The 25,168-nt window shown below is 36.8% G+C and overlaps 1 protein-coding gene across 9 annotated transcripts in view; it reads right to left on the bottom strand.

Moving 5' to 3' along the window:
- EYA1 (EYA transcriptional coactivator and phosphatase 1) overlaps positions 1–25,168 on the bottom strand; it is a 398,871-nt gene that overhangs the window by 13,672 nt on the left and 360,031 nt on the right. For all 9 annotated transcript variants that reach the window (XM_044067272.1, XM_044067274.1, XM_044067271.1 and 6 more), the window contains 4 exons: positions 7,058–7,116; positions 6,076–6,236; positions 5,688–5,802; positions 4,277–4,398 (listed from right to left, as the gene is read on the bottom strand). In XM_044067272.1, the coding sequence (XP_043923207.1) occupies positions 4,277–4,398; positions 5,688–5,802; positions 6,076–6,236; positions 7,058–7,116 (457 nt within the window). The remainder of the gene's footprint in view (positions 1–4,276; positions 4,399–5,687; positions 5,803–6,075; positions 6,237–7,057; positions 7,117–25,168) is intronic.

Here is a 25,168-nt window from a genome sequence, read left to right as displayed (position 1 = left end):
GATAGTAAGTCATACGCATTTCTTGTGGTCCAAAAATGCATTTATGATTAGAAGTTATCTTGCTGCACATCTAGAAAATGGTAGAGTAATAAAATGTATTACGTTGCCTGTATACACTTGTGTGTGTATGGCTGGAGGGGGGGGTGCATTAATCATATGCATGTGAACGTCAGTGCATTTCCTTTTAGTATTGGTGCTCATTACCTGTAGTTTGACAGTTGTGGGAGCACTGAAGGCATATAGCTGAGGTATTGGGGTGCAACGTATGAATTAAATGAATTGTGCTCAGTGCAGTGCTGCAAATGAGAAAGGAAGACAACATTACTGAATAAAGAAGACTATAGCTACTAGGAAGACACTTTTTAGGTTACTCTTCTAATGTTTTGTTACAGGTAATGTTACTTTTGTTGCACTGATGAAGGGTTTATTTTCTGTGTAAATGTCAGAGAGATTCCTGAAATGGACGGACATGTTAGTTATCATTTTTAGATTATAAAATGGGAAGTGTATTTTTGGCTGATGAAACAGCAAAGACTGTTGACATTATTATGCACATGTATATCAGTATACAACAAGCCCATTTATTTTTTATTGATTGTGGACTTGAGAGTTACTTAAGAAACTTTTGTGGGAGTGTCTACAACAAGAATGCATAAAACCTTTACCTAGTGAGGAAATTCACTGTACTGCAATGGTGGAAATGAATATAAGGGACATAACTTTGAAGTCAGTCAATTTTTAATTTTTAGTTAACAGCTCAATGAATTGCTCAGTAATAAATCCCAGTACGTACAAAGATGTAACACTGTTAGCAGAATGAAGTGCAACTGCATTTCTGAACATCCCATATTTAAATTATCCTTCTTCACCATTGTTTGTTTGTGTCTTTCGGCTTTTCCCGGTTAGGGGTCGCCACAGCGGAAATCCGGTCCGCTAATGATTGGTAGTTGATTTTTACATGCACAACCTTCAACGAAGGTACGCCCATTCACGCATGTCTCTACGCAGATCCTTCTTCACCATTAAAGTCTCTAAATATTCATCCATCTTTAAAAACTCCAACAAAGATTAAATAAAATGTTAAATTATGGTCACTTATATTAGTCCCAATCTTCAAGTTAAAAACCTTATAAGATCACATCTGTAATCACAACTTTCTGTAGAACAAATGCTGAGTTCATAACCAGCCTGCAGATGGACAAGAATTCAGAGAAAAGGGACAATGAGAAGCTCTGCTGAACCAAAATAATTAATTAAGAGAAAATGTTTGCTAATGTATCCAAAGTAGAAACAGACTCTAAAAATCTACGTAGAACATTCAGAAAAATCCTGTTTCCCATATCCAACATTAAGCCCTCCAGTTCTTTCAAAATTAGAGGGCCATATTTAAACCACCCAGGTATTTTAAAAATAATATTTCATCCCAAAATCTACAAGTAGTGTTTTGTAGAAGCAAGCTGCATCAGTAAGATTCAAGGTAGTAGAGTATAATAATACAAGTGCTGCAACCTGCCTGAATGTAAGGTGGTAATATGTAGCAGGTAGCCATGTTTTGGTCCGCAAATTGGTTTAGTGGTAAGATTTATCTGTGACAGATCCAGAATCTGAAATTCAGAATCGAAATTCAGTGCTGATTTCCAGTTACCGTCTGTGCACTGTATGCGTGCATGTTCTCCAAGTGTCTGTGTAGATTATTTCCAAGTTCTCGGATTTGTCTTCATGTTGCTCTCTTTATTTGAAAAACATACTGGTAGTACATCCTTTTTCATAAACCAGTCTTTCAAAAGTAGGATTATAGAAACAAATTGTAGGGATACAGCATGTAAAACCAAATACTTTTATTTTCTGTTACTGAATGTTTGCCTATGTCGTAAGTGATAATTTAATAAAGGTGTTAAAAAAGTAACCACCACAAGCTGCAGCGATTTAACATGTTATTGTACCACTGCATATCTGTAGAAGAACACGACCACATCTTTGATAACCTTATAATTAACATCATAATGAAAATATTTTTTATTCAATGAACTTAAGTATTCCTTTATTACCTAGGAGATTTATGTCTAAATCAATAATATCACACAAAATCTGTCAGACTTTAACAGTCTCAACATGTTCTAACAATACCAGCTGGGGGAATAACCTAGTCGATATCAGTCTTCATCTTGTTCTTGACATATGCCATGCTACACATTGCCTCACTCCACGTTCTCTCTAACCACTGGACTGTGATGCTTTTCAAATACACAAAACCAAACTGACAAAAACTGATATCCTTTGAAGTGATGTTTTTTACAGGGCAACTATGGTGCCCTGAATAATCACCCAAAGTCAGTCAGCTGGGACTACACATAAAGCACTGCTTACAATTTATTTGTCATTTGTTCATGACCCTCAAGAGCACTTTATATAACCATACTGATGCAGCAGAAAATTCTGCAATAAACTACAATGGTGACATTTCAGAAATCAACAAATTATTAGGCAATAAAAAAATGGCCTACAAACCCTTTTAACTATACTTAGCCCAGTGCAAGGATAATATCAAATCCATCCAAAAGAAGGTAGTTAAAGATATAAAAGAAGCAGTTTATTAATTTATTCATGCATTTCTTAATTCTCTTTTGTTAGCCATGGTAGAATGCTGACGCATTGGGATAATTTTCAGGCTCAGCCAAACGATTAAAAAAAAGAAGAACCAACTTGGGAACCTTTTTTTGAAATTCAGCATTGAGCCCTCAGCTCTTACTGCTAAACTGTAAGCAGCCCTGTCACCTAAGGAAGGATTAAAAGCTTGTTCATATGCTCTTTTTAATCTAGCTGTCACTGGAGAGATTACACTACAATGGACCATCTGTGAAAAAAAAGTCTTAGTATGCAACTCATCTTTCACTGTTAAGGGTCTTGGGGTACATAATTTTCTCTCCTATGCATTTCCATCATCCTTGATATGTCAAACAGTATGTGCTACTGAAAGCATTTATGATAGATTTGGCAATCTCAGTTCTATGATACCATGCACTGCTGAATTAGCAATTTCATGTATTGCATTTTACTTTGATTTGTTATATAGAGTTCTGAACTTTACCATTGGGCAAAAATAATAACAGTTTCATAACCCAGAGACTGCTCATGCTCTGGAATAGACTTCTCATACATGTCAAGCAGAGCACCTCACTGGCCCTCTTCAAGAGATATCTTGATGAGTGGATGGGAAATAGAAAGTTCACCCCAGGCATCACTCCAGGGGCTCTACTTGATAGAAGCAATGGGAACTAATGTCGAGTGGCACAATGCCAGGGCACTTCTATGGGCTAGGTTTGTAAAGGCTCAAGAGCCATTAGCCTAGTACATAGCTATGAACCTATGAACTGAGCAGTATATTCAAGGATCACTCAATATTGGAAGTCATACAGCTATCTAATATAAGGAACTCGGTTATTGGTATAGTCTTGGACAATAGTAGTTTTTTTATTTATCTATTTATTGTCTTTCTATCTATCTATCTATCTATCTATCTATCTATCTATCTCTCTGTCTATCTATCTATCCACATATCTATCAACCTATATATCTATCTGTTCTTGATCTCAATCCCAGTAGGTATGGTATATTTTCAGGGAGATATTTGGTTAAGACACCAGTGAAAATCTTCTACTCTTTTCAAAAATAGTGGGAGCTATCAGCAAGTTGTCAGATAGAAGATTGTTTAACATCTCTTTTCCAAAGGACAGTACTTTAAGGAGTGCAGCATTCCCCCTTTTGTTATACTACATTGTTACCATTGCCAAAATAAATCTAAACACCTGGTGTGGGAATTGAAATGCAAGACTTCAGATTACCCCAACTCCAAAGGTGAAATTGCACCACACTTGTATCAAAAACAGGAATGTTATCTGTTGCAATATTAATGCATCTGGAATTTATTCCTCATTCAGACTCTTCACATTCAAAACTCAAAATAACTTACACATTTCCTTTAATTGCTCACTTATCATGCAAACACCCAGGGGAAAAATGTTCACATGTCATATGCTTAGCCAATAATATATACAGAGCACCCACTGTTTATAACAAGCCCTAGAATGTGCTTACTGCAGTATGTCATTATCAAAAAGTACAACAAGGATGACTTAAGCTTAGATTGTGTGAAGGACTCCTTCTACTAAATACACTTATAGAAAACTTCATTTTGTTGCAACTTAGAACATTCTAAGAGTGAGCATGCCATCTCGATAACTTGGCTTAATTATTGTATGCCAAACACAAAACTCACCTATTTTTGTTGCACTATAAATATTTTCTATTGGAAATACAATGCCTAGTCCATAGAGTAAGACTTTTGCAAGGGCTGGTATTAACTGTGTCGTTGTAACAAGGATATTCACACAATTTGACCTATAAAAAGCAAAAAGTGACATTAGAAGCCAGAAAGCCTGCAGTGTTGAATGTATAAAGCATTTATTACTACAATACAATACAGAATGTGCATTCTTAAAGAAAACATGCAGATCTCTAAGAAACAGAATAATACAATCAAAATTTGGAAATGAATGCCTTTAATTTCACTCAGAATTTGTGGTAGTTACCAATTTCTCAATTAATCATCTAAAAATAATGGAGATCTGTTATGGATGCATGACTCTTACAACATTTCAATCTTCAGGAAAGGACAAGTTTGGAATTAATACTGCTACAGCATAGTTAACATTTAACAAAGTTGCTTTGTTCCAATGAAGAAAAATTGGTGGAACATCCAGTACTGTAAAAAATCGATTTTATGATTTTTATGAAATGCAATTAATGAGGTGGCTGGTCAGGGACCATTTTACAAAACAATAAATGAAAACAATGACTATCTTTTTAAATAAAATGTGTAGTCATACTTGAAAGCCATACACAAAAATCCAACAGATAAAACCAAATGCATTCATTTTGAATTTGTGAATATGGCAGCAAGTCAGGCTGCTGCACGCAATAGAACACTAGCCTGAGCCACTACTATCCTGGATTAAACATCGTCCTGGGGCACAAACATCTGACCAGGGAAGGAGTAAGGTGGGAGATATTAAAAACTGCAACCAGCTTGATGTATCTGTGATGTACACGTAACTATAGCTGTAGTAGGAAATGACTAGCATGACAGCAAGCTCCAAGAGGTGAAAGTGATTCACTGAACAAATAAGCTAATCTTTTATGGTTTACCATAAAAAGACTCCCATTGGAAGGTGTTTGATCCTAAGTAAGAAAAAAAGGAAAACTTCACTTGATGTGCTATGAAAGAACACAAAAGGTCTACAAGACCCACCCTTCACCTTATCAGGAAGATGATGAATCAAATTTGTGATATGTGAAATGAAGGACCAGTCTTTTGAATTCAGCAGGGAGAGCAAGAAGTAACATTGCAAATTCTTTCAGAGAACTGATAGCATCATTATTATTAATATAACACTGCCAGTGCACAGAAAATGGGATGTGTAAAAAAGATGACCAAAAATAACACATAAAGACGTGCATGGACTTTAATTTTTTTAGCAGGTAAGGAAAAAAATTTTAGTTAATAAAATAGAAGAGCATGTTGTGGATCCATGCAAAAAATGCAGTGCGAATTAAGATTTTGGAACTTTACTGTTTCTTTAAGAGAAACCATCAGCTATGTGTACCTCACAGTTGTGAGCAAACCTTACCTAGAGTGAATAAGTGTGAGTGCTTTTAGTGCAAGTGTTAACCATGAGTCTGTGAGTGCTTCAACTTCTGCTCGTAGCTGTAACCAAGCTTCCCGTTTAGCTGGACCAAGCAGACCTATAATTGTAATAAGAAATTTGAGACATTAATTCTTAGATTACTTTTTTAAACTGTTGATGTTAAGCTGATTTTATTGTTTTGAAATTTCATTGTTTTGAAATTTCATAAGGTACTTGATATCTAACTATTGTCATGAAAAATATTCAAAGCTTGTAATCAATATTTAATTATAATGCAATTAAAAAATCTGAAATGAATGATACACTTTGATCTCTGAAACTGTACGATATTACTTTTTTAAAAAGTATCCTCAGTGTAAAAAATACTTGCCTCCCACATTATTTTTATAGGTGTTATATATTTCTTTTACTCTTCTGTAACGAAATGCTAACTTCCTCATCCAGTCAACCCCTCCTCGTACACCTGTTGCGAGACAGAGATTTGCACTGGTTGCTGCTGCAGGGAAGCCATCTGTTCCAAAATTGTATGTGCTAAAAAGTGAACAAATGAACCAGTGAAAACATTTAAAAACCTACATATCAGTTCTTAATACACTAAACAAATGCAATATTCATAAAATAACCGATTATACATACTAAGTGAAGAAATGAATCATTGAAAACCTTTAAAAACCTATATATTAAATATGAAAACTCAAAATAAATATAACAATCCTAAAATAACCAGTTATACTTAACAAGAGAACAAATGAGCCACTGAAAACCCATAAAGGCCTATATATTAAATGTAAAAACCCTAAATAAATATAACATTCATAAAATAACCAATTATAGTGTCACTGCTAGATAGGGGCACAGTAAACTAATTCTATTATATAAGGGGACCTTCACTGTGTCACTACTAGACAGAGGCACAGTATTCTAGATTTATTCTGTACATTTTTGTACCATTTCATGGGGTGGCAAAAGCCACATCACTATGGCTAGGCTTACAAATGCCCCAGGGCAGATAGCCTAGTACTATACTATGAAACTATGAAACTATATATAACAGGAGAGCAAATGAACCATTGAAAACATTTAAAATCCTACATATTAATTTTAATACCCAAATTGAATAAAACATTCCTAGAATAGCCAATTATACATAATGGGATAAAAAGGAAGCTTTTCAAACCTTTGATAACCTTAATATTAAATACTAACAAGCTAAATAAGGAGGCTATTCCTAAAATAACCAATTATATATATAATAGGAAAACAAATGAACCACTGAAAACCTAAATATTAATACCCTAAATAATTAGAATATTTCTAAAAATACCCAATTATACTTTTAAATGTAATTTTACCTTAAGTCCTGCCCATTGTCATCTGAAGAAACATCATCTATATGGACTTGATCACATTCCTAAAAGAAATAAACCATGTTAGGAATTCTCTGCTTAAATAATGCTTAGAACTGAAAGGGAAATTGCTGTCTGTAAACTGGTGTATCAATATAGAATGCACTCCATATTTGCATTTAAATTTTGCATATCAACAAATGGCATTAAATAAGAAACACTGTAAACACTTTTTTCTTTTAGAAACATGCAAGTCCATTCATTGTGAAGTAACTTACTAGAAATGCTCAGAAACTCCAGTTAAACTTTTATCCAGTAGACCCAGATATGTTTATGTTTTTCAATACTATACTACAAGGATATATTTACTGGTTTATAAATGTAATTTTATCATCATGCATTCAGACAAAAATATGTGGGTCTATATTAGAACACTGAACATTTAAAATGTCGAGTGTTCTAATACCGACCCATTTTCAGCGAATGCTGAAAATATCGAAGAAACAGAAAACCAAATTTTTTTCTAGGGAAATAATTCTGTTGTCTGTTTCTGTTGCTTTGGTATTTTCAGCGCTCTGGTGGAAAGTTACGGGTCGGGTTCATGTAAGTGTGCGATTGTGTGTACGTGAGGGTTAGGGCGGGGTAGGTGAGTTACAGTTAGGGCACGAGTGAGGTGACTGTGCAATAGTGACAGACCTTAGGGGTAGGGTTTGGGTTAAGGTAAGTGGATAGTTAGTGGTGTATGTATAGTTTAGTGTAGGGTTAGGTGTAAGACTTTAGGTGTATGTGTGTGGATTGCTGTTTGTCTGGTGTGCTTGTGTTGTGTGTATATGTTTTCGAACAGCAAATTTTTTCCCTAGGAAAAAATTCACTGTTCTGAATGTTCGATGTTTAGTATTTTCGATTGATAGGGTTTGATATTAGAACACTTGAAATTTTAAATGTTCGGTGTTCTAATATAGACCCAAATATGTCTTGTTACATTACAAAATATACATTTATTTATTTATTTATTTATTGCTTACATTTCTTAACCAGGAAAGTCTACTGGGCCTAGGTGAGCCTATTTTCAGTAGAGGCCCGGGGAGAAAAGCTCCATATATCATTAACAGCACATACAAGAAAAAGCAGAATATACAGTGTAAACACAGTCTCAATGCATGGAAATAAATATTAAACACAATGGTGCAAGTAATTTACAAACATTTACACATCAACAGTGTGCACAATCTGATCATTGAAGATGGAGTTAGTCAGGTAGGGCAGCAGTTTTGATTGTTACTTGTTGGGAGTTTTGTAGGCATAAGCAATTGAATTCAGCAAGTCAGAGAGAAGTAGTGATATTGTAGAGGGATATAGTAGTGGATCAGGTGTTAGGAGGTACTATTTTGGCAGAAGTACATTGCCAGAGAGAAGAGAGGTGTGATCTGAGAGACTTCTTAAAGTGAGCAGGATTACTGATTGTTCTGATAGAAGGTGGGAGGGCATTCCATAGTTGTGAGACCATAAAGGAGTACAGCATTTGACCAGCTGCAAGGTTAGGTTTTTCAGCTTTCAGCATCATTGTGTTTTTGGATCTTAGTGGCCTGTTAGGGTGGTATCTAGTCAATAAGGAGGAGAGGGAGGGGCAAGTTGAAGGCTTGTACATGAGTTTATGTGCAGTGGTTAATTGTGAATAAGTGAGGTAGTGTAGAAGTTCGAGCCAGTTTAGCTGTTGTAGAGATAAGTAGTGATGTGCTGAGTTTTTTAAATTCATTACAGATTTGGCCATCTTGTTGTAGCATGAGTCCAGTTTGGTTTTCATGGAGGACTGGATATTGGTGAGGATTGGGGCAACGTATAGTAGAGATGGCAGCAGGAAGGATGATGCTAGAGCTTTTTTAGCCGTCATATTAAGGTAGTATTTGTGTCTATGGAGGGTACCTAATTTTTATCTGTTTTTTTTTATGTTGCTATGGATATGGAGTTTGAATGTTAGATTTTCATCAATAATAACTCCTATCAGTTTGGTACTTGGAATGCTTTCAATGAAAGTATTATTATGGGATTGGACAGAAAAATAATTCTTGCTCAGAGCAGTAGTTTTTTGGGGGGGATATTAGAGATTTGTTTTTATGGGGATTTAGAGTGAGATGGTTGTTTGACATCCAAGTTTCAGTTGAAGTGAAACCATTTTAGGCAAAATGTTTTTATTTTATAGTTGTATAGTTTATACAACTTTATATTTTATTGTTATGGTTTATAAAGTATATTTTATAGTTTTATAGTTGATTGTGTTTGCGACTTTATCTGGATTTATAACTACTTAGCTAAAAGTGCAATTAAAAAAATCTGATGTGAAAATACACACACATACAGATATATACGTAACAAATTAAGGATAGACCAAGATGTTTATGTATTGTATATGGAAATAGACACACACACACACACACACACACACACACACACACACACACACACACACACACACACACACACGCATTCTTTATTCTCTTTACACAAATAAGTAAGAATATATACAGATAATAACAATGAGGCATCACGTTTCTGTTGAGGGTCACCTTCCAAGGATTCCCTTCAAGTCTTATTCATTTTTCAATGAGACATATTTCTTCCTTGCAGCAGTTTTGAACACTGAGGTACCATATCCCTTATATTCATATCAGGTCTTGGCATGTCACTTCAACTACACTACAACTGCCTTGGAAATATACTTATGAAAAAAAGTGGACAAGCCCCTCTTGCCTTCCTTAAGTGGGTGACAGTCCCCTACATCAGAATGCTTATATTCCAGCTTTATTCCAACTTCACAGTCACATAAAAAAAGAAGGGGAAATCTCCCAAGAGAAAATAATCAGGGGTGTTCATACTTAAAAAAACTCACCTGCAGTGATTTTTTTTTTATTGAAAACAACTATCAGGGAGATTAGCTTCATCATGTTGTGCTCAATGAGTTGGGGCCTCATCTGATTTTCAATGAATGAATAGTAAGAAATGCCAGTATTGTTGGTGGACGAAAGCAATATTGAGGCCCATGCGATGTCCATTACACCCCCCACCAATGCTTATCTCAGGTATCAAATGAGGGGTTAAAGCTCAAGTGATAAAATCAGCTAACATAACAATGAAGGCCATTCACACACCTGTTCCTGTCCTTCAGTGTAAGACCTTTTTGGTCATAGAGTCACAGGGATTTCTTCTCTATAGTGGGGGGATCATACCAGATGAAGGGACACATTAAGGATATGACACAAATGTAGTGGTTTGAGGGTCAGTGGCACAACAGCATGCTGAAAATCAAAATGAAAGCACAGCACTCTTATTCTGCTCCATTTATTACTGCTTGTTACTAGCCTGATTAAATGTATCTGTTATTCTAAGAATCTTAGTTTTGGTTTTAGCACTTGTGCTTCAGGCCAGTTATTTTACATTTAAGAAGGTTTTTGTGGTCTAAAGTTTTGTGGACAAGCCCTTATCAAAACCCACTTTCCATAAGTCCTCCAAGTATTCAGAACACTATGTCTGGACAATTCCCATCAGTTTCTCCTGCCAGCCTGGTCAACATGGGCATACTGATACTGTGTAGCAACTGCCTCATGTTTGCTGACAGCTCTCTTCTCCTAGCACATAATTCTACTTGTGTGAAATGCATCTACATCAGTAACCTGGAATCCATGTTCTCTCATACCACAGTCAGTACTCCTGACAAAGAGGAGATTGCCAGCACAAACACCACACCACCTACATCACATAACCAAGCACAACATACACTCACCTATGCAGAGGTCTTCAATAAAAACTTACCTAAACAGCAGAGACCTCTAAAGCACATTCACAAACATTCCACACACAACACCAAACACACCACACACAGCAGACAACACAGCAGTGTCTCAAACACAGCCCATAAGGCATAACAATAACCAAACATACTAGTCATTGGCGACTCAGTTGTGAGACACACTGATATACCCCTCACCAGGCTCGACAAGGAGAAGGTCACAGTCAGTTGTCTGTCAGGTACCAGAATCCACCACATCATGCATGCACTTATGTCTCTCCACAACAGGTACAAGCATGACTGTGTCATTGTCCATGTTGGTGTGAATGACTTGAGATGTACCTCCCTGGATTATATGAAGAGAGACATGATTGAGCTCTCAGAGTATGTGTCCCAGGCAGGTATAACCTTAACCATAAGCAGCATCCTACCTTCACCAAGAATGATACTACAATACCAACAAAAAATAATAGACTTCAACAATTGGCTTAATTTCTGGTGTCATTCCAAGGGGATCCAGTATCTGTCTGCCTTGATGACATGGTTGACATGCCTCGATGCTTTCCCAAAGATGGCCTCCACCTGTCACCCCTTGGATTCCAGATCCTGGCCAAGGCTCTTGCCTCCCCATTGTGCCTTTTTAGGCTATGTCCCCAAAACAAATCTTCCAACATAAAAGATCTTTCAAAAAGAAAATTGAAGGTCATACTGCTTACCCCTAGGAGCCTTAACACAAAAACGTACTTACTGGAGGGTCTTCTCACACTGGAAGATGCCGATGTCTGTGCGGTCATGGAAACTTGGTTCAGGGCTGCAGAGCGGACCCCTGCCTTCCCAGGCTATACCTCATTCTACACATTCTGACCCCAAAATGAGGTCAGGAACATTAAAGGTGGTAGAGTCTCTGTCTTCATTAAGGACTGTCACACCTCCAGACTGGCTTGCCATCATGACACACTGGAATTACTCCAGGTGCAACTGACAGTTGGTAAGGCACCCATCCAAGTTATAGCCAGCTACAGACCCCCCTCCATGACTCAGGACACCTACTCCTACCTGGACCTACCTGACTCCATCAGGGCACCCCCTAACACCCTGTTCCTTGGTGTCTTAAACTACCCAACCTTACACTGGGTAAACTATTCCTGCACTAATGAACTCACCCAACAATTGTTTGACTTCATCAATTCTAATGCACTAGACCAGCTTGTCTTATCCCCCACAAGGGGAGATAACATTATGGACTTGGTTGTCACCAACATGGGTGACCGCTGCACCACTCCCATAGTATGTTCTTTCCGGGTGAGATCAGATCATCGGTCTGTCTCATTTGAAGGTTCTATATCCCCAGCTGCAACCAGGCTAAAAATTTCTCAAAAGCTGACTACAACCTCCTAAGGGAGGGTATCACTAGCTTCACATCACCGCCCCCCTCTGAAAATGCAGACAACTATGCTGAACAGTACACCAGTGCAGTATACAAGCACCTGTATAACTGCATGGACTCAGCCATGCCAAACAGAACTAACACCTGCTCCTCAAGGAAACATGAACCTGTCTGGCAGACAAGCTTTACAACAAAAGGAAGAAACTGTTATCCAAGGCTAAATAGAAACAAATTCCAAATTGGAAAAACTACCTCCTCAGCCTCAACAAGCAAATTAGATCACTACTGAAAACCTCCAAAGCCAATTATGAATTGAAACTCTCCTCTGAAACAAAGGGAAACCACAAAGTCTTCTTCGGTTATGTCAGGAACCTCCATGACAAAGTCCAGGTTTATTCTGAATTAGTACTTAATGGTATCACTGACACTGATCCTGTTGACTTAGTCAACCTGCTAGCAGATAGTTTCAGCACAAACGTCACTCCCCTATCCCCCCAAAGGCCCATTCAACATTCCCAATACTTATCTCACACCTCACATCTCCATTGATCAAGTGTTAAAGGCCCTATCCAAGGCAAAGAACACAGCTTCCATGGGACCCGATAGTATCCCAGGCTGTATGCTGCACCATCTCCAGCAAGAACTAGCTTCACCATTGAGCACCCTATTCAACCACAGCATAAGTACAGACTTCATTCCAGCAGACTGAAAAGGTGGTGCCACTACTGACCCTGGAAACCTTCACCCCCATTTACTTGACAAGTCTGATCTGTAAAGTTATGGAGCGTATTATTATTGACCTCATAAAGAAGGACATAGGCAATCTCCAAGCACTTAACCTCACCCAGTTTGGATTTGACAAGGGCAGAAACTGCCTGTTGAGTTCTTTGAAACTGTCACCAAGCCCCTGGATGAGAGAGAGTCAGTACATACAGCTTACCTTGACTTGACCAAGGCCTTTGACACAATCCCCCACTTGACATCATCAAAAAGCTAACACAACTTGGCATAAATCCCTATCTCATCAGGTGGGTGGCCAACTGGCCCACTGATAGGACCCACAAGGTCAAAATAGGTGCCTCCACATCCAATGGCAGACCTGTCACTGGTGGCATTCCCCAAGGATCTGTCCTTGATTCCCTACTGTTTTGTATCTACTTCTCAGGGGTCCAGGCAAAGAAAAAAAGGCCTGTGGCTGACCAAGTTTGCAGATGACTGTAAGTTGTGTGCTGTAACTGACTCTCCAAATGGTGTTAACATACAGCAAGAGAGTTTCACAGCAACAAATGACTGATGCCAAAGTCATGACCTTAAGTTCAATGTAAAAAAAAATGTATTATCATACCATTTGGCAAAAACACGGCCTCTACTGATTACCACATCAACGGCAGCTCCCTAAGCACACAACCTGTGGTTAGAGACCTGGGTACTCAGGTTGACAACAATCTCACATTCGATCATCATGTAGCAGCAGTGGTCAGAAAAGCATTTTATTTGGTTCATCTCATAAGTAAAGGGATTGCATCCAGAAAAAAGGAGGTTATTACCTCTCTGTACTCATCCCTCACAAGGCCAATAATTGAGTATAATGCCCTGTTTGGTATGTACCTCTCCAAACAACTGCACCAACTAGAAAGGCCGCAGAAATACCTCACAATGAGAATCCATGTCGTCCAACACCTGTCCTATGCAGACAGGCTGAAATCACTATCACTCTACTCAATATCATACAGATTGCTCACAGGTGATCTGTGTCTTGCCTACAAGGCAATATCGAACCCTGCTGTAATAGAGATGCTCCACATCCATAAGTCTAACTCCTTGTGCATTACATGCTCAAAAGGCCTAAATCTAATATGTGACATCAACAAAACCTGCTGGAGAGACAGGTGTGTCTCCCAGATGCTGCTCCATCTCTGGAATAGACTTCCCATACCTATCAAAAAGAGTACTTTGCTGACCATCTTCAAGGCAACCTTGATGAGTGGATGGGAAACCACAAATTTGACCCAGGGGTTCTACGTGTCCCTCACTGACAGGGGTGACAGGTGCTGTCTGATCTTTCTTTTTTGTGGATAAACTCTTGGATAGGCTTGTAAGAGTCCCATGGCTATTAGCCTTGTAACCTCCTATGATCCTGTGATCCTATTAATTGGGAGACATTTTTTTTCATAGACTATAACAACAAAAAGGCCAAAAAGATTAAAATCAAATATTTTAAAATGATATACTTTACAAAGTTCAAAATACTAAATAATTTCAAGATAAAAGAAAAGTATGATGTACAGCTTTGAAACTTTTTTCATAGTACTAAGACAGTTGAAAGATAGCATTTTTTTTTATATCCCACAAGTTTCAGGCCTCTGCAGTCTTCAGAAAATAGTGTGAAAGTCTTGATATATATTTTAGTAGAATACATTGAAAATAATGGTCATTTCAAAGTGGTGCACATCATAAATAATACATTTCAGTTGTTTCAGTATTTTATCTTCTATATGATGACAAACAACGGCTAACAATCTTTAAACCCTCAAAAAAGCCAGGCCAGTGTCTCTACACACTCTGTCATATAAGTATGGAATTCTCTCCCCATAGCTACTAGATCAATTCCCCGCCTACCAGCCTTCAAGGCTTCATTAAAACACCATCTACAAAACACATGGATGTGCACCTGCTCTGCTCCTGGTTAATCTAACTTTTACATCATTATCTTTGCACCTTCCCTTCCTCTATACTTAACTGTTTTTACTTGTACTTTCACTGTGTTTATTGTACGCCATTATACTACCCATAATGAAATGATACCTGCTTACTTTTTTTTTTTTGAATACCCATTCATCTGTACTGTTAAACTGATATATATGTTGTTGTTTTTCATTCATGCCTATGGGATGATACTGTAAAATATGACTGCTATGTATTTGAGTTGCTACATATGTCTACATATATGTTTGTCTTTATTTTGAACATATGTGATGATACTGTAAGATATGAATGCTATGTTTGAATTGTCTGTATTTTGGAGCTTTTCTCCCTGGGCTTCTGCTGAAAACAGGTTCTGTTGACCCAGCCGGTCTATCCTGATAAACAAATGCCAAATAAATAAATATATAAACAAATATTCATAGGTGTGTAGTACATTAACCACCACTAGGGCCTTTTTCTTTTTTAAGTCTGGCCATGTATCTCAAATATCTGACAATGTCTGGTACCCTTGATAAGTGTAAGGTCCTTGAGAAATGAAACATTTACTAGCAGGGGCCTGTGAGATGAACCATTTACAGGCTACCTGTGTCCATTTGAGAATAGATGCCAAAACCAGGAATGAATGTCATGCTCCCCATCATAATTTCCATGCTACACTTGAATTGGGTTAGGGAGGAGTTCTGCTTCACATGGATAGGGAGCCTGTTCCAGAGAAGGTGTAGTCTCTGGAATGCATACCTGTCTCTCCAGCATATCTTATTAATATCACAGGCAAGGATGAAGACTTTAGAATGAGTAATTCTAGTGCTGTTTGTTTTGCAGATATGCAGGAGGTTCATAAGGGTGGGGTCTGACAATTTCTTGTATACTAGGCATAGATGCTCCTAAACAGCCTGTAGGAGACAGAATACAGGGGTAGGATCTTGTGGTTGTTTGCATAGCAAATGTTAGTTAAGCCCTGTATTCTTTTAGTGAAGAACCTATATGGACATTCCAGTTGTTGGATGTGCCTGCTTAGGTACATACCAAAGAGGGTATTGTATTAATGATGTCTGATGAATGCTGAATATAGTGGAACAATGACATCCTTGGATGCCATACCTTTGTTTAAAAGTTGCACAACATAGAATTATTTCCTCACTACTGTGGACATGTGATGGTCAAAGGCTAGATTACTGTTTACATGTGCCCCCACATCCCTGACTACTGTATCGACTCTTAGCGTTGTGTTGTCAATAGGATAGATACCAGGAGTTAATGACAACATGAAGGATACTATTATGTATTTCTTGGCATTTCGTTTTAGTCTGTGGCTCTAATACAAATTATTTGTCTGTGTCAGCCTTTCCAGGAGAACATTAATATTGGTGTGTGATTCTATGATTGCACATAATTTGCAACTGTATACAAATATGCTCATCCAGAGACTCTTGGCACTGGCCATCAAAGAAGTAAATGCTGAACAGGATTAATCCCATGACCGATCCCTGAAGGACACACTTGTGACCGGCCTCTTTGTGGCAGTGGACTCCCAAGTTCTAACTTCATAGTTCCTGTCTGTGAACCAGCTGATTATCTACCATTTTCTAAAATAATCTTCACTGTTGCCCAATTTTTCTGCAGTCAGCTCACTCACCCCTTGCTAAAATATTTTTTTTTTCTGTACTTTACCACAATTTTGCCATAGTGTTGCCCTATTAACCCTGATTTGTAAAACAGGGTACACTGCAAAATGAATACACCTAAAATGATTATTTGTACTATTGCCATCACACTACTTTGCAGAACCTTTAAACATATTTTTATACTTTTTCTTCACTTGGTGGATAACTTATCCAAAGTGGATACTGTTGAGATATGGCCATATCTATAAGCAAAAATAATACTACAAACAAACAAGTAGCAGCCAAAAACAAATTTTATTTTAAATGTATGAATGATTTCACCCTTAAATGAGCAATTTGATGAATCCCATTTAAGGGCAAAAGCATTCATCTATTTAACAGCTTTTATTCATCCACCCGGCTGTGTAAACCTTGGATCTAGATGATTGTCACTGTTGAAGTGACACCCCAATCCCCCATTCAAAAATGGAAAACAGGGGTTGTGGATGGAAGGATTTTCAATAAAGAATTATTGGAATTATTGATTTCTAAACAATTTCTAAGTGGTTGGTAACTCTGAAGTGTCAAGTGATCTTGTTTACAGTTTGTGGTTCTTATTTTTCTGATCTTGAGGAGACTCAGCTAGTAACCTCAATATTTATGAAGTACCAGTGTTTGGTGTGTTTTACATGTGATAAAATTGATACATGAGTATGACATCTGTGAGCATCTACAAGAGAACATTAGCACCACTTTCTTGAATTAAAAATACCGAGATGCCTTCCTTTGTTTGGGCGGGAAATGTGTTTTGAAAAGCTTTTCCAGATGAAGCAATACAAAATTGGGTCTAAATAGATTAGAATCACTGAAGTTTGAGTTTTAAGCTGATTAGTGTCAATGGTTATGATCATTATGATCATGTCTATTTTCCATTATTCTAGTATACTAAGACTTAAAGATTAATTAAAGAGGTATGTCTTTGTTGATCTATGTAGAGCTTCACTTTTCATGACTCTACACAGTTTAATGTCAATATTTTGATGGAAATTACTTTCCATGTGTCCCTGCCCCATGAACATTATTAACCTATTGCCTTGACTATATCTGTCTTGCAACAAAAAGAATGTTAATATACTAGTTAAGTTACTTTGCTGGTTATAATCAGATACAAAGAAGGATCTAACTCATAAGTTCTTGTCTGCCATTACTCAGAACATATATCTAAATTTAATTAAGTTCAACAGCTTCTTCTATTTATGTCCATTTACTGAGTCCTCCACCATGATGCTTCACAGTAACACAATGTCATTCTAAATCATCAAAGAAGATGTCATTTTTGCACTAACAATAGTTTTATTACTAGGAATAAATGTGTTTCTCTTTTAAAGCAATCACTAGTTATGTCCTGTACCTCAGAAAAAGTGATATTCTTGTGCGGGTACTGTAGCGCATTTGTGGTGAATAACGGGTCTGATGGTATTGAGACTCAGTAATGTGCAATAAACATGCCTTTATAACAACTAATATTTGTCACTTGTGATTATTTTGTAGTAATTTACTGGGAGTTCTTCTTGTTTCTCGAGATTACTACATGACTAATTAATTTGTAAAACTGTTACCAAAAAGCTACCTCCTTTGCAAAAATGATTGGTTTTATATGGTGTACTTAGGAGAATGTAAAAATAAATCTTAAGTAGGAGAGCTACCTCAGACATTACAAAGTATGTTGTAGCATTCATACAGCATGTCCTAGAATTCACCTAGAAACCATTATTTGTTATAACTCTATATAAAGGATGGCATCTCACTGTGAACAGCTTGTGACCTAGGGGATGTATGAGGTAACAAAAGGTATATGCTGGGTTTCATGTTGAGCGATCAATCGAAAAATCTTTAATTGAGTGCCAGTGGATCAAATACAGCTTTTAGTGAACCTCTGCAAAGCTATTTTTACAGCACAACAAGCCCCATTGTACCCCTTAGCTCCCTGCACTCGCATGTTGGGGGACAACTCTAGACCCACAAACTTAAGTATACCTACTCAGAAGTTGTAGAATAGTGGAGAGAAAAAGAAAACTCCACTGTTGTCAAACCTTTCACCCAAATTTCTTCAGTTGATTGGCAATAACTCAAACAAGTGTCAGTCAATTGACATGTTTCCTTATGCTGCAACCACCATGGCCATATCACATTAAACTTTTATCACTTTATGTCTTACTACTGTTTCTTCCTAGAGAATGCTATTACAGTATAATGTATATAAATGTATATATATATATATATATATATATATATATATATATATATATATATATACATATATATACATATATATATATATATATATATATATATATATATATATATATATATTTATATATATTTGTTAACCAAAGAAGATGAAACTCTTTGGTTATTTGTGTTTCATAGGTCTTAGGTATGTTTAGTAACACTCTATGTGCTTACTTTGTCATTTTAGGTTGTGCATTGGTGTTGTAAGAAAAATCCTAAAGATTTCAAGTAATACTGATTTTTGAGGACATCTATCTATATTTCTCTTTATTTATTTACTTTTCTAATATTTGTAGACTACATAATAGACATTACAGAATTTCACTAAAAGTGTTTTCTATATAGAACATTATCAAGCCATCAAGCATTTGAAAAGTTTAAATTCTTGCACATTATACATCACTGGCAATACAACAGAATGACAGTACAAATTATTACAGAGAAGGCAAGGACAAAAGAGACTAGTCACAGCAGTAAGTGTATCCAACACTGACGGTACAGCGAAACAAAAGCAGCTATACTTCTCCCCCATGAAAGGTTATTACAAAGGTCTAAACTTAGGAAGATCAGATAAATACCTTAGGCTGGTGGAAAGATAGTTTCATTTTTAAAATTCCAGCATAAAGAAGGACAGATCTCTAATGGTGTATGTTGTTCTGAGGCCTTTCAATGTCTGAATTAGCATCTCTATGGTATATCATGGTATATGGAAGACAGTGGGAAGAGCTTAGTAACAAGTCTGGAAAAGATTTTTAAACTGTGTATCTTGAATACACTATTCTAAACAGGAGGTCAGATTTGGGGAATACAACGAATCACAAGGTCCTCTGGCAGTAAATTGTACTGATGATCTGAATAAGTTGCGAGTGTTGTAGACATACACATAATATTACACTGGGTGTGCAGAGAGCTGTACCTCTTAACCTCTTAGAGCAAGAAATATGGACAAAGCCATACATAATGGGGGGACAAAGACCCAAAAATAGGAACATTTTTTAAATACTGATCTTACAGACTTAGAAGGTTCATAGAATAATGGATTTGAAATTAGTATGGATTTTCTGAAAGGTTTAAAAGTCTAAAACTCAAGCATCTGTCATTATATTCTGACTTGAATCCTCAATGATGTGCAATTGATTTGTTAGAAAACCACAACTTTATGAGAAACAGACCAAAAATATGAGTTAAAAATCTGGACATTCTGCGTAAATCTGGACAGTTGAAAGGTATGGTTGCAGTTATAGACTAAACAGTAGGTAAGAAGCAGAAAAGTAATAGTCCAACAAATAAAGAATTCCTTTTCCTGTTACTGCTCTACCAACAGGTAATATGACCTCTTTGAAACTGTCCATTGTATTGCTATAATTCTGTAAATGTGAATACTGATCCATGAAGACTTCTCAGAATTTTGCTAAATATTTGTCAATGAAGATGTAGCAAACAACCAATATTTTTTAAGACTTTTGTCAGCATTGTGTTTTATACAGGTTATAATGCAGTCACGTACAAATAAATAAAAAAACATAGCCTTATTCTGGTATATGCAGAATGCAAGATATCTGCTGAGAGGATATTCCTGTTTTTGCTGTGGAGTTGCAACACCAGGAAAGAGTCTATATCAAATGGACATTTCTGACTAAAACCAGGATCTGTAACTAATTTACAAAGCATTACAGTATATATACAGAAGGATCATAATATTATGTTAGACAATAATTAAAACATATTCAGGATTAACACAGTCTTATCTGAATGCCTTACTTGGCATACTGGACACATTACATTATAACATGCAATTTCCAAATGTTGTTATGAGAAGTGTATGCAGGACAATGTTGATGCAGGGTTTTATGCATATACATTAAAATCAGTATTTTTTCAAATTAGGCCATATGTATGTGTTTTAAAACATTACTAATATTGTGTTTCATAGTATCTTTATACTTACAAAGGCTGAGGTCAGGAACATAATGAATGTAGGTTAACCAGTTACACTTTCCAAAAAGTTTCATACATAATAAATAGATATGTCCCCTGTGGGAACAAAAAAGCTCACTTAACAGTGCGACCATGTAATCAGCATAGTGCAATAAATTCAATGTAAATATTTCCATAAAATTAAACAAGATATTCTACTCAGAGAGTAATGAATTAATAAAGGGAACAGTTCAGGATTTACTTCTGTAGTCCATATGCAATGAAGTCATTATTTTAGTCAAAAACAATTTGTGGTATGTTTATCTTGGTGAATAACTTTATGTTTTCATGTATGAGATTGTGGCTTAAATTCCAGTTGTGAAACAAGCTATAAGTTTGTTTACTAGATGTTTTGCAGAGTAGCACTCATTAGCACTTGGCAAAAAAAACATAAGCCAGGATGAAAATAACTATCTTTTATAGAATAATATAGTTTTGGTAGAACCGCTTCATCTTGCATTTAGTAAATGTCTAGCTTAATGGAAGTATGACTGCAATACTCATGCAACGAGACCAGCCCGATATGCTGGTTACAGTTTCCCACCATGGTATGATTTGGTGGTAATGAAAGCAGAAGGAATTAGACCTCATTTAACACAAACTAATTAAAGTAGAAAGTTAACATGTTTTCCTAATGTAATTCCATTCCATTTATGTATACAGGTATGCATGCATGAATACATCTACTTTTGTACCACTTCAGCCTTAATAGACAAAACTGTTTTCCTTCTGTGATGACTTAAGAGTGAATCAAAATGTGGTACCTTCACTGTTCCTTGCCTTAACCTACAAAATTATAGTAGCAGTAAAATCTAGGAAAGGTTTTGACAGACAGATATTTCTAATTTGGTAAATGAGATAATATTTTATGTTGCTATCTGAAAATAGAGGTTTACCTTCAAGAATTTAGTTCTCAATATAGAAAAAGCATTCCAGTCTTCATGTAGATGCACTTCAAAGTATTCAATTTGCCTCAAATAACTGTTGAGTATGAGACTGATATGTTTTTGAGGAAGTGTGCAGCACACGTATGCAGACTGATGTTTCAGAGGAAGTGTGCAGCCCATGTATGCAGACTGATGTTTCAATGGAAGTGTGCAGCCTGTGTATGCAGAATGATGTTTCAGAGGAAGTGTGCAGCCTGTGTATGCAGACTGATGTTTCAGAGGAAGTGTGCAGCCTGTGTATGCAGACTGATGCTTCAGAGGAAGTGTGCAGCCCATGTATGCAGACTGATGTTTCAGAGGAAGTGTGCAGCCCATGTATGCAGATTGATGTTTCAGAGAAAGTGTGCAGCACATGTATGCAGACTGTTGTTTCAGAGGAAGTGTGCAGCACATGTATGCAAACTGATGTTTCAGAGGAAGTGTGCAGCACATATATGCACTCTCAAAGTGCATGTGGTTCTTTCTTCATGAAGCAGTTATCCTGGGGTTAGTATATAAAAGTAAGGGGGTGTATATACAGTAAGGGGGTGTGGGGGCTGACCAATTGCAAAAAAAATGCATATATTTTGTGCTCTGTCACTGAATAAATGACTGTAAATATGGGCAGTTAACATTTACATATTAAAATATAGGGTGCAAACTTCTCAAACTTAATAATGGCTTCTTCCTCCCACCAAGCCATAACTATGTTGACGTTGCTATTGTCAATCCTGTAATTATTGCTTATATATCAGTGACATCTCTGAATTTATATATCCTATCACAGGTCATTGTTATAAGTTTAGGATCAGTGCAGATTATAATACCTGCCATGTTGTTTACATGGCTATGTGCCAGGCATGCAGCACATTTTATATTGGCAAAACTGATAGAGCTTTGAAAACATAGAAATAGGGAACATTTCTATGACATTAGGGTGTCTGTCTGCAGAAATGATCTCGCCAAGCATGTTAGACAGACAGGTCCAGACCACGTCTTTAAATTTGTAGTGATAGATGTTTCTAAGGAGACTGATCATAAGTGGGATGTTAATAATTATACAGAAGTAGTTGAAGCCAAATAGATTATTAGATTATATGCAGATTATGGCAAAGGGTCACATGATCATGTTCCCCTAGTTCCCTTCTTGAAGTTGAGAGGGGTTAAGTGATTTTTAAGTTTCATGAATATGTGTTTGCACCTGTATGCCTATATCTTTAAGAGTCCTTTGACTTGGAGTTGTCTACTTGGTTGCAAAGGAAGCTAATTGAAGGGTTCAACTTCTGTAGCAGGTTTGATTGGACACCAGCATTATTGTTATTATACCTTTTAAGTTTGCTTTTTATTAAAACGCAGTGTCGTTGATGCCCAGATCTAGACCGTGCTTTGGTTACACCTACTTGCTTTGAGTGGATATATTTTCATTATTTCTTTGGTGAACCAGCTGTTTTAGTAGTGGTTATGCTTTGCATTTTTGTGTTTTTATATATATATATATATATATATATATATATATATATATATATATATATATATATACACACACACACACACACACACACACACACACACACACACACACACACACACACACACACACACACACACACACACACACACACACACACACACACACACACACACACGGATTCACTTTATATCCTCAACATACTGAAATATCAAAATTCAGTATTTCGAAGCTATAAAGTCGAAAATTTAAAACCACCAAAGCTCAGAACCACGAAATTCAAAATCTCGCACACCAGAGATTTTGAATTTTGCGCTTCTACTCCACACACACACACACACACACACACACACACACCCACACACAAACACAAGCTCTCTATTACATAAAAGCAGGGGGCAAGCCCCCCTGCACCCCCCCACACCCACCCTACTTAAATATTCTCACTCCGAGGTCGGACTACATACAAACACACACAAAACACCACCACACAAGCTACATTCTCCTCGCACACACACAGCACAGCAACAAAACACAATGACACACACCACAGACCCTACCCAAAACCCTTAACACACACACACTTACCTGAATCCATAACCACAGCGAAACCTCAAAAGCACAAAATTCAAAACCTCCGGCACTCAAGGTTTTGAATTTCTCGCTTCTGAGCTTTTGCTGTTTTCAGGATTTCACTTTATCGGGTCAAAATACTGAATTTCGATATTTCAGTATTTCGAGCTTCTGAAGTGAATCCGCACACACACACACACACACACACACACACACACACACACACACACACACACACACACACACAGACACACACACACACACACACAAACACACATATATATTTTGTCAATGGTAGCTTTGACTGAACATACATTTGAGTGAAAAGTTATTTTTCTTAAAGATTCTACATAGCATTTATATCATAAAAAGCTTTTTGAAGGGGCAACCACCCTGCACCCCTCAAGTTGAAGGCTCAGCCCTCCCTTAATTATATATTGCAACTCAATGGTCACACACTCATAGAGAAAAGAAGAATTCACAAAACACACACACAAACACTCACAGAGAGAATCATCTCTTGAGCACACTCAGTTTTCTCCAATCTGGGGATACAAGGTGACTGTTAGCATTGCCATTTCATACAAAATCTTCTAGGTTACATCCTTAACAACTCCCTTGATCACAAATGATACCCGAAATACTATCCATGGACAATCAAACATGCAAACTACTTTTTCTTTCTGTCAAAGCTACCTTTAACAGGAAGATTCATACCCATAATATATATGTGTGTGTGTGTGTGTGTGTGTGTGTGTGTGTGTGTGTGTGTGTGTGCAGTTTTATATAGTATATCTATATATATATATATATATATATATATATATATACACACACACACACACACACACACATATATATATATATATATATATATATATATATATATATATATATACATATACATACATTGGATATAAAAAGTTTACACAGCCCTGTTGAAATGCCAAATTTTTGTGATATAAAAAAATGAGATCATAATAAATCATTTCAAAACTTTTCCCACCTTTAATGTGACCACCACATTGCCAATGTGATCAAAAAGTTCTTCTGCGTGGCACATCTCATTACTAAGAGTTTTGCATCCAGGAAGAAAAAGGTCATTGTCTCCCTCTACTGTTCCCTCATTAGGCCAATCATCGAGTACAATGCCCCATTTGGCATGTACCTCACTAGACACCTACAACAACTGGAGAGGCCCCAAAAATACCTCACAAAGAGGATTTTAGGCCTTAAACACTTGTCCTATATAGACAGACTCAAAAAACTCCAACTATTCTCTGTCTCATATCACCTACTTAGAGGCGATCTCTGCTTGACTTACAAAGCCATGACTGACCCAGCTCTGTTAGAAATACTACATCTAAAGAAATTCCAATCCCTCCGCACTACATCCTCCA

The sequence above is a fragment of the Protopterus annectens genome, chromosome 3.part1, assembly GCF_019279795.1.
Source record: "Protopterus annectens isolate FY-2018-M chromosome 3.part1, PAN1.0, whole genome shotgun sequence".
In the NCBI taxonomy this organism is placed as follows: Eukaryota; Metazoa; Chordata; order Ceratodontiformes; family Protopteridae; genus Protopterus; species Protopterus annectens.
This window is presented reverse-complemented; position numbering and strand designations above follow the sequence as displayed.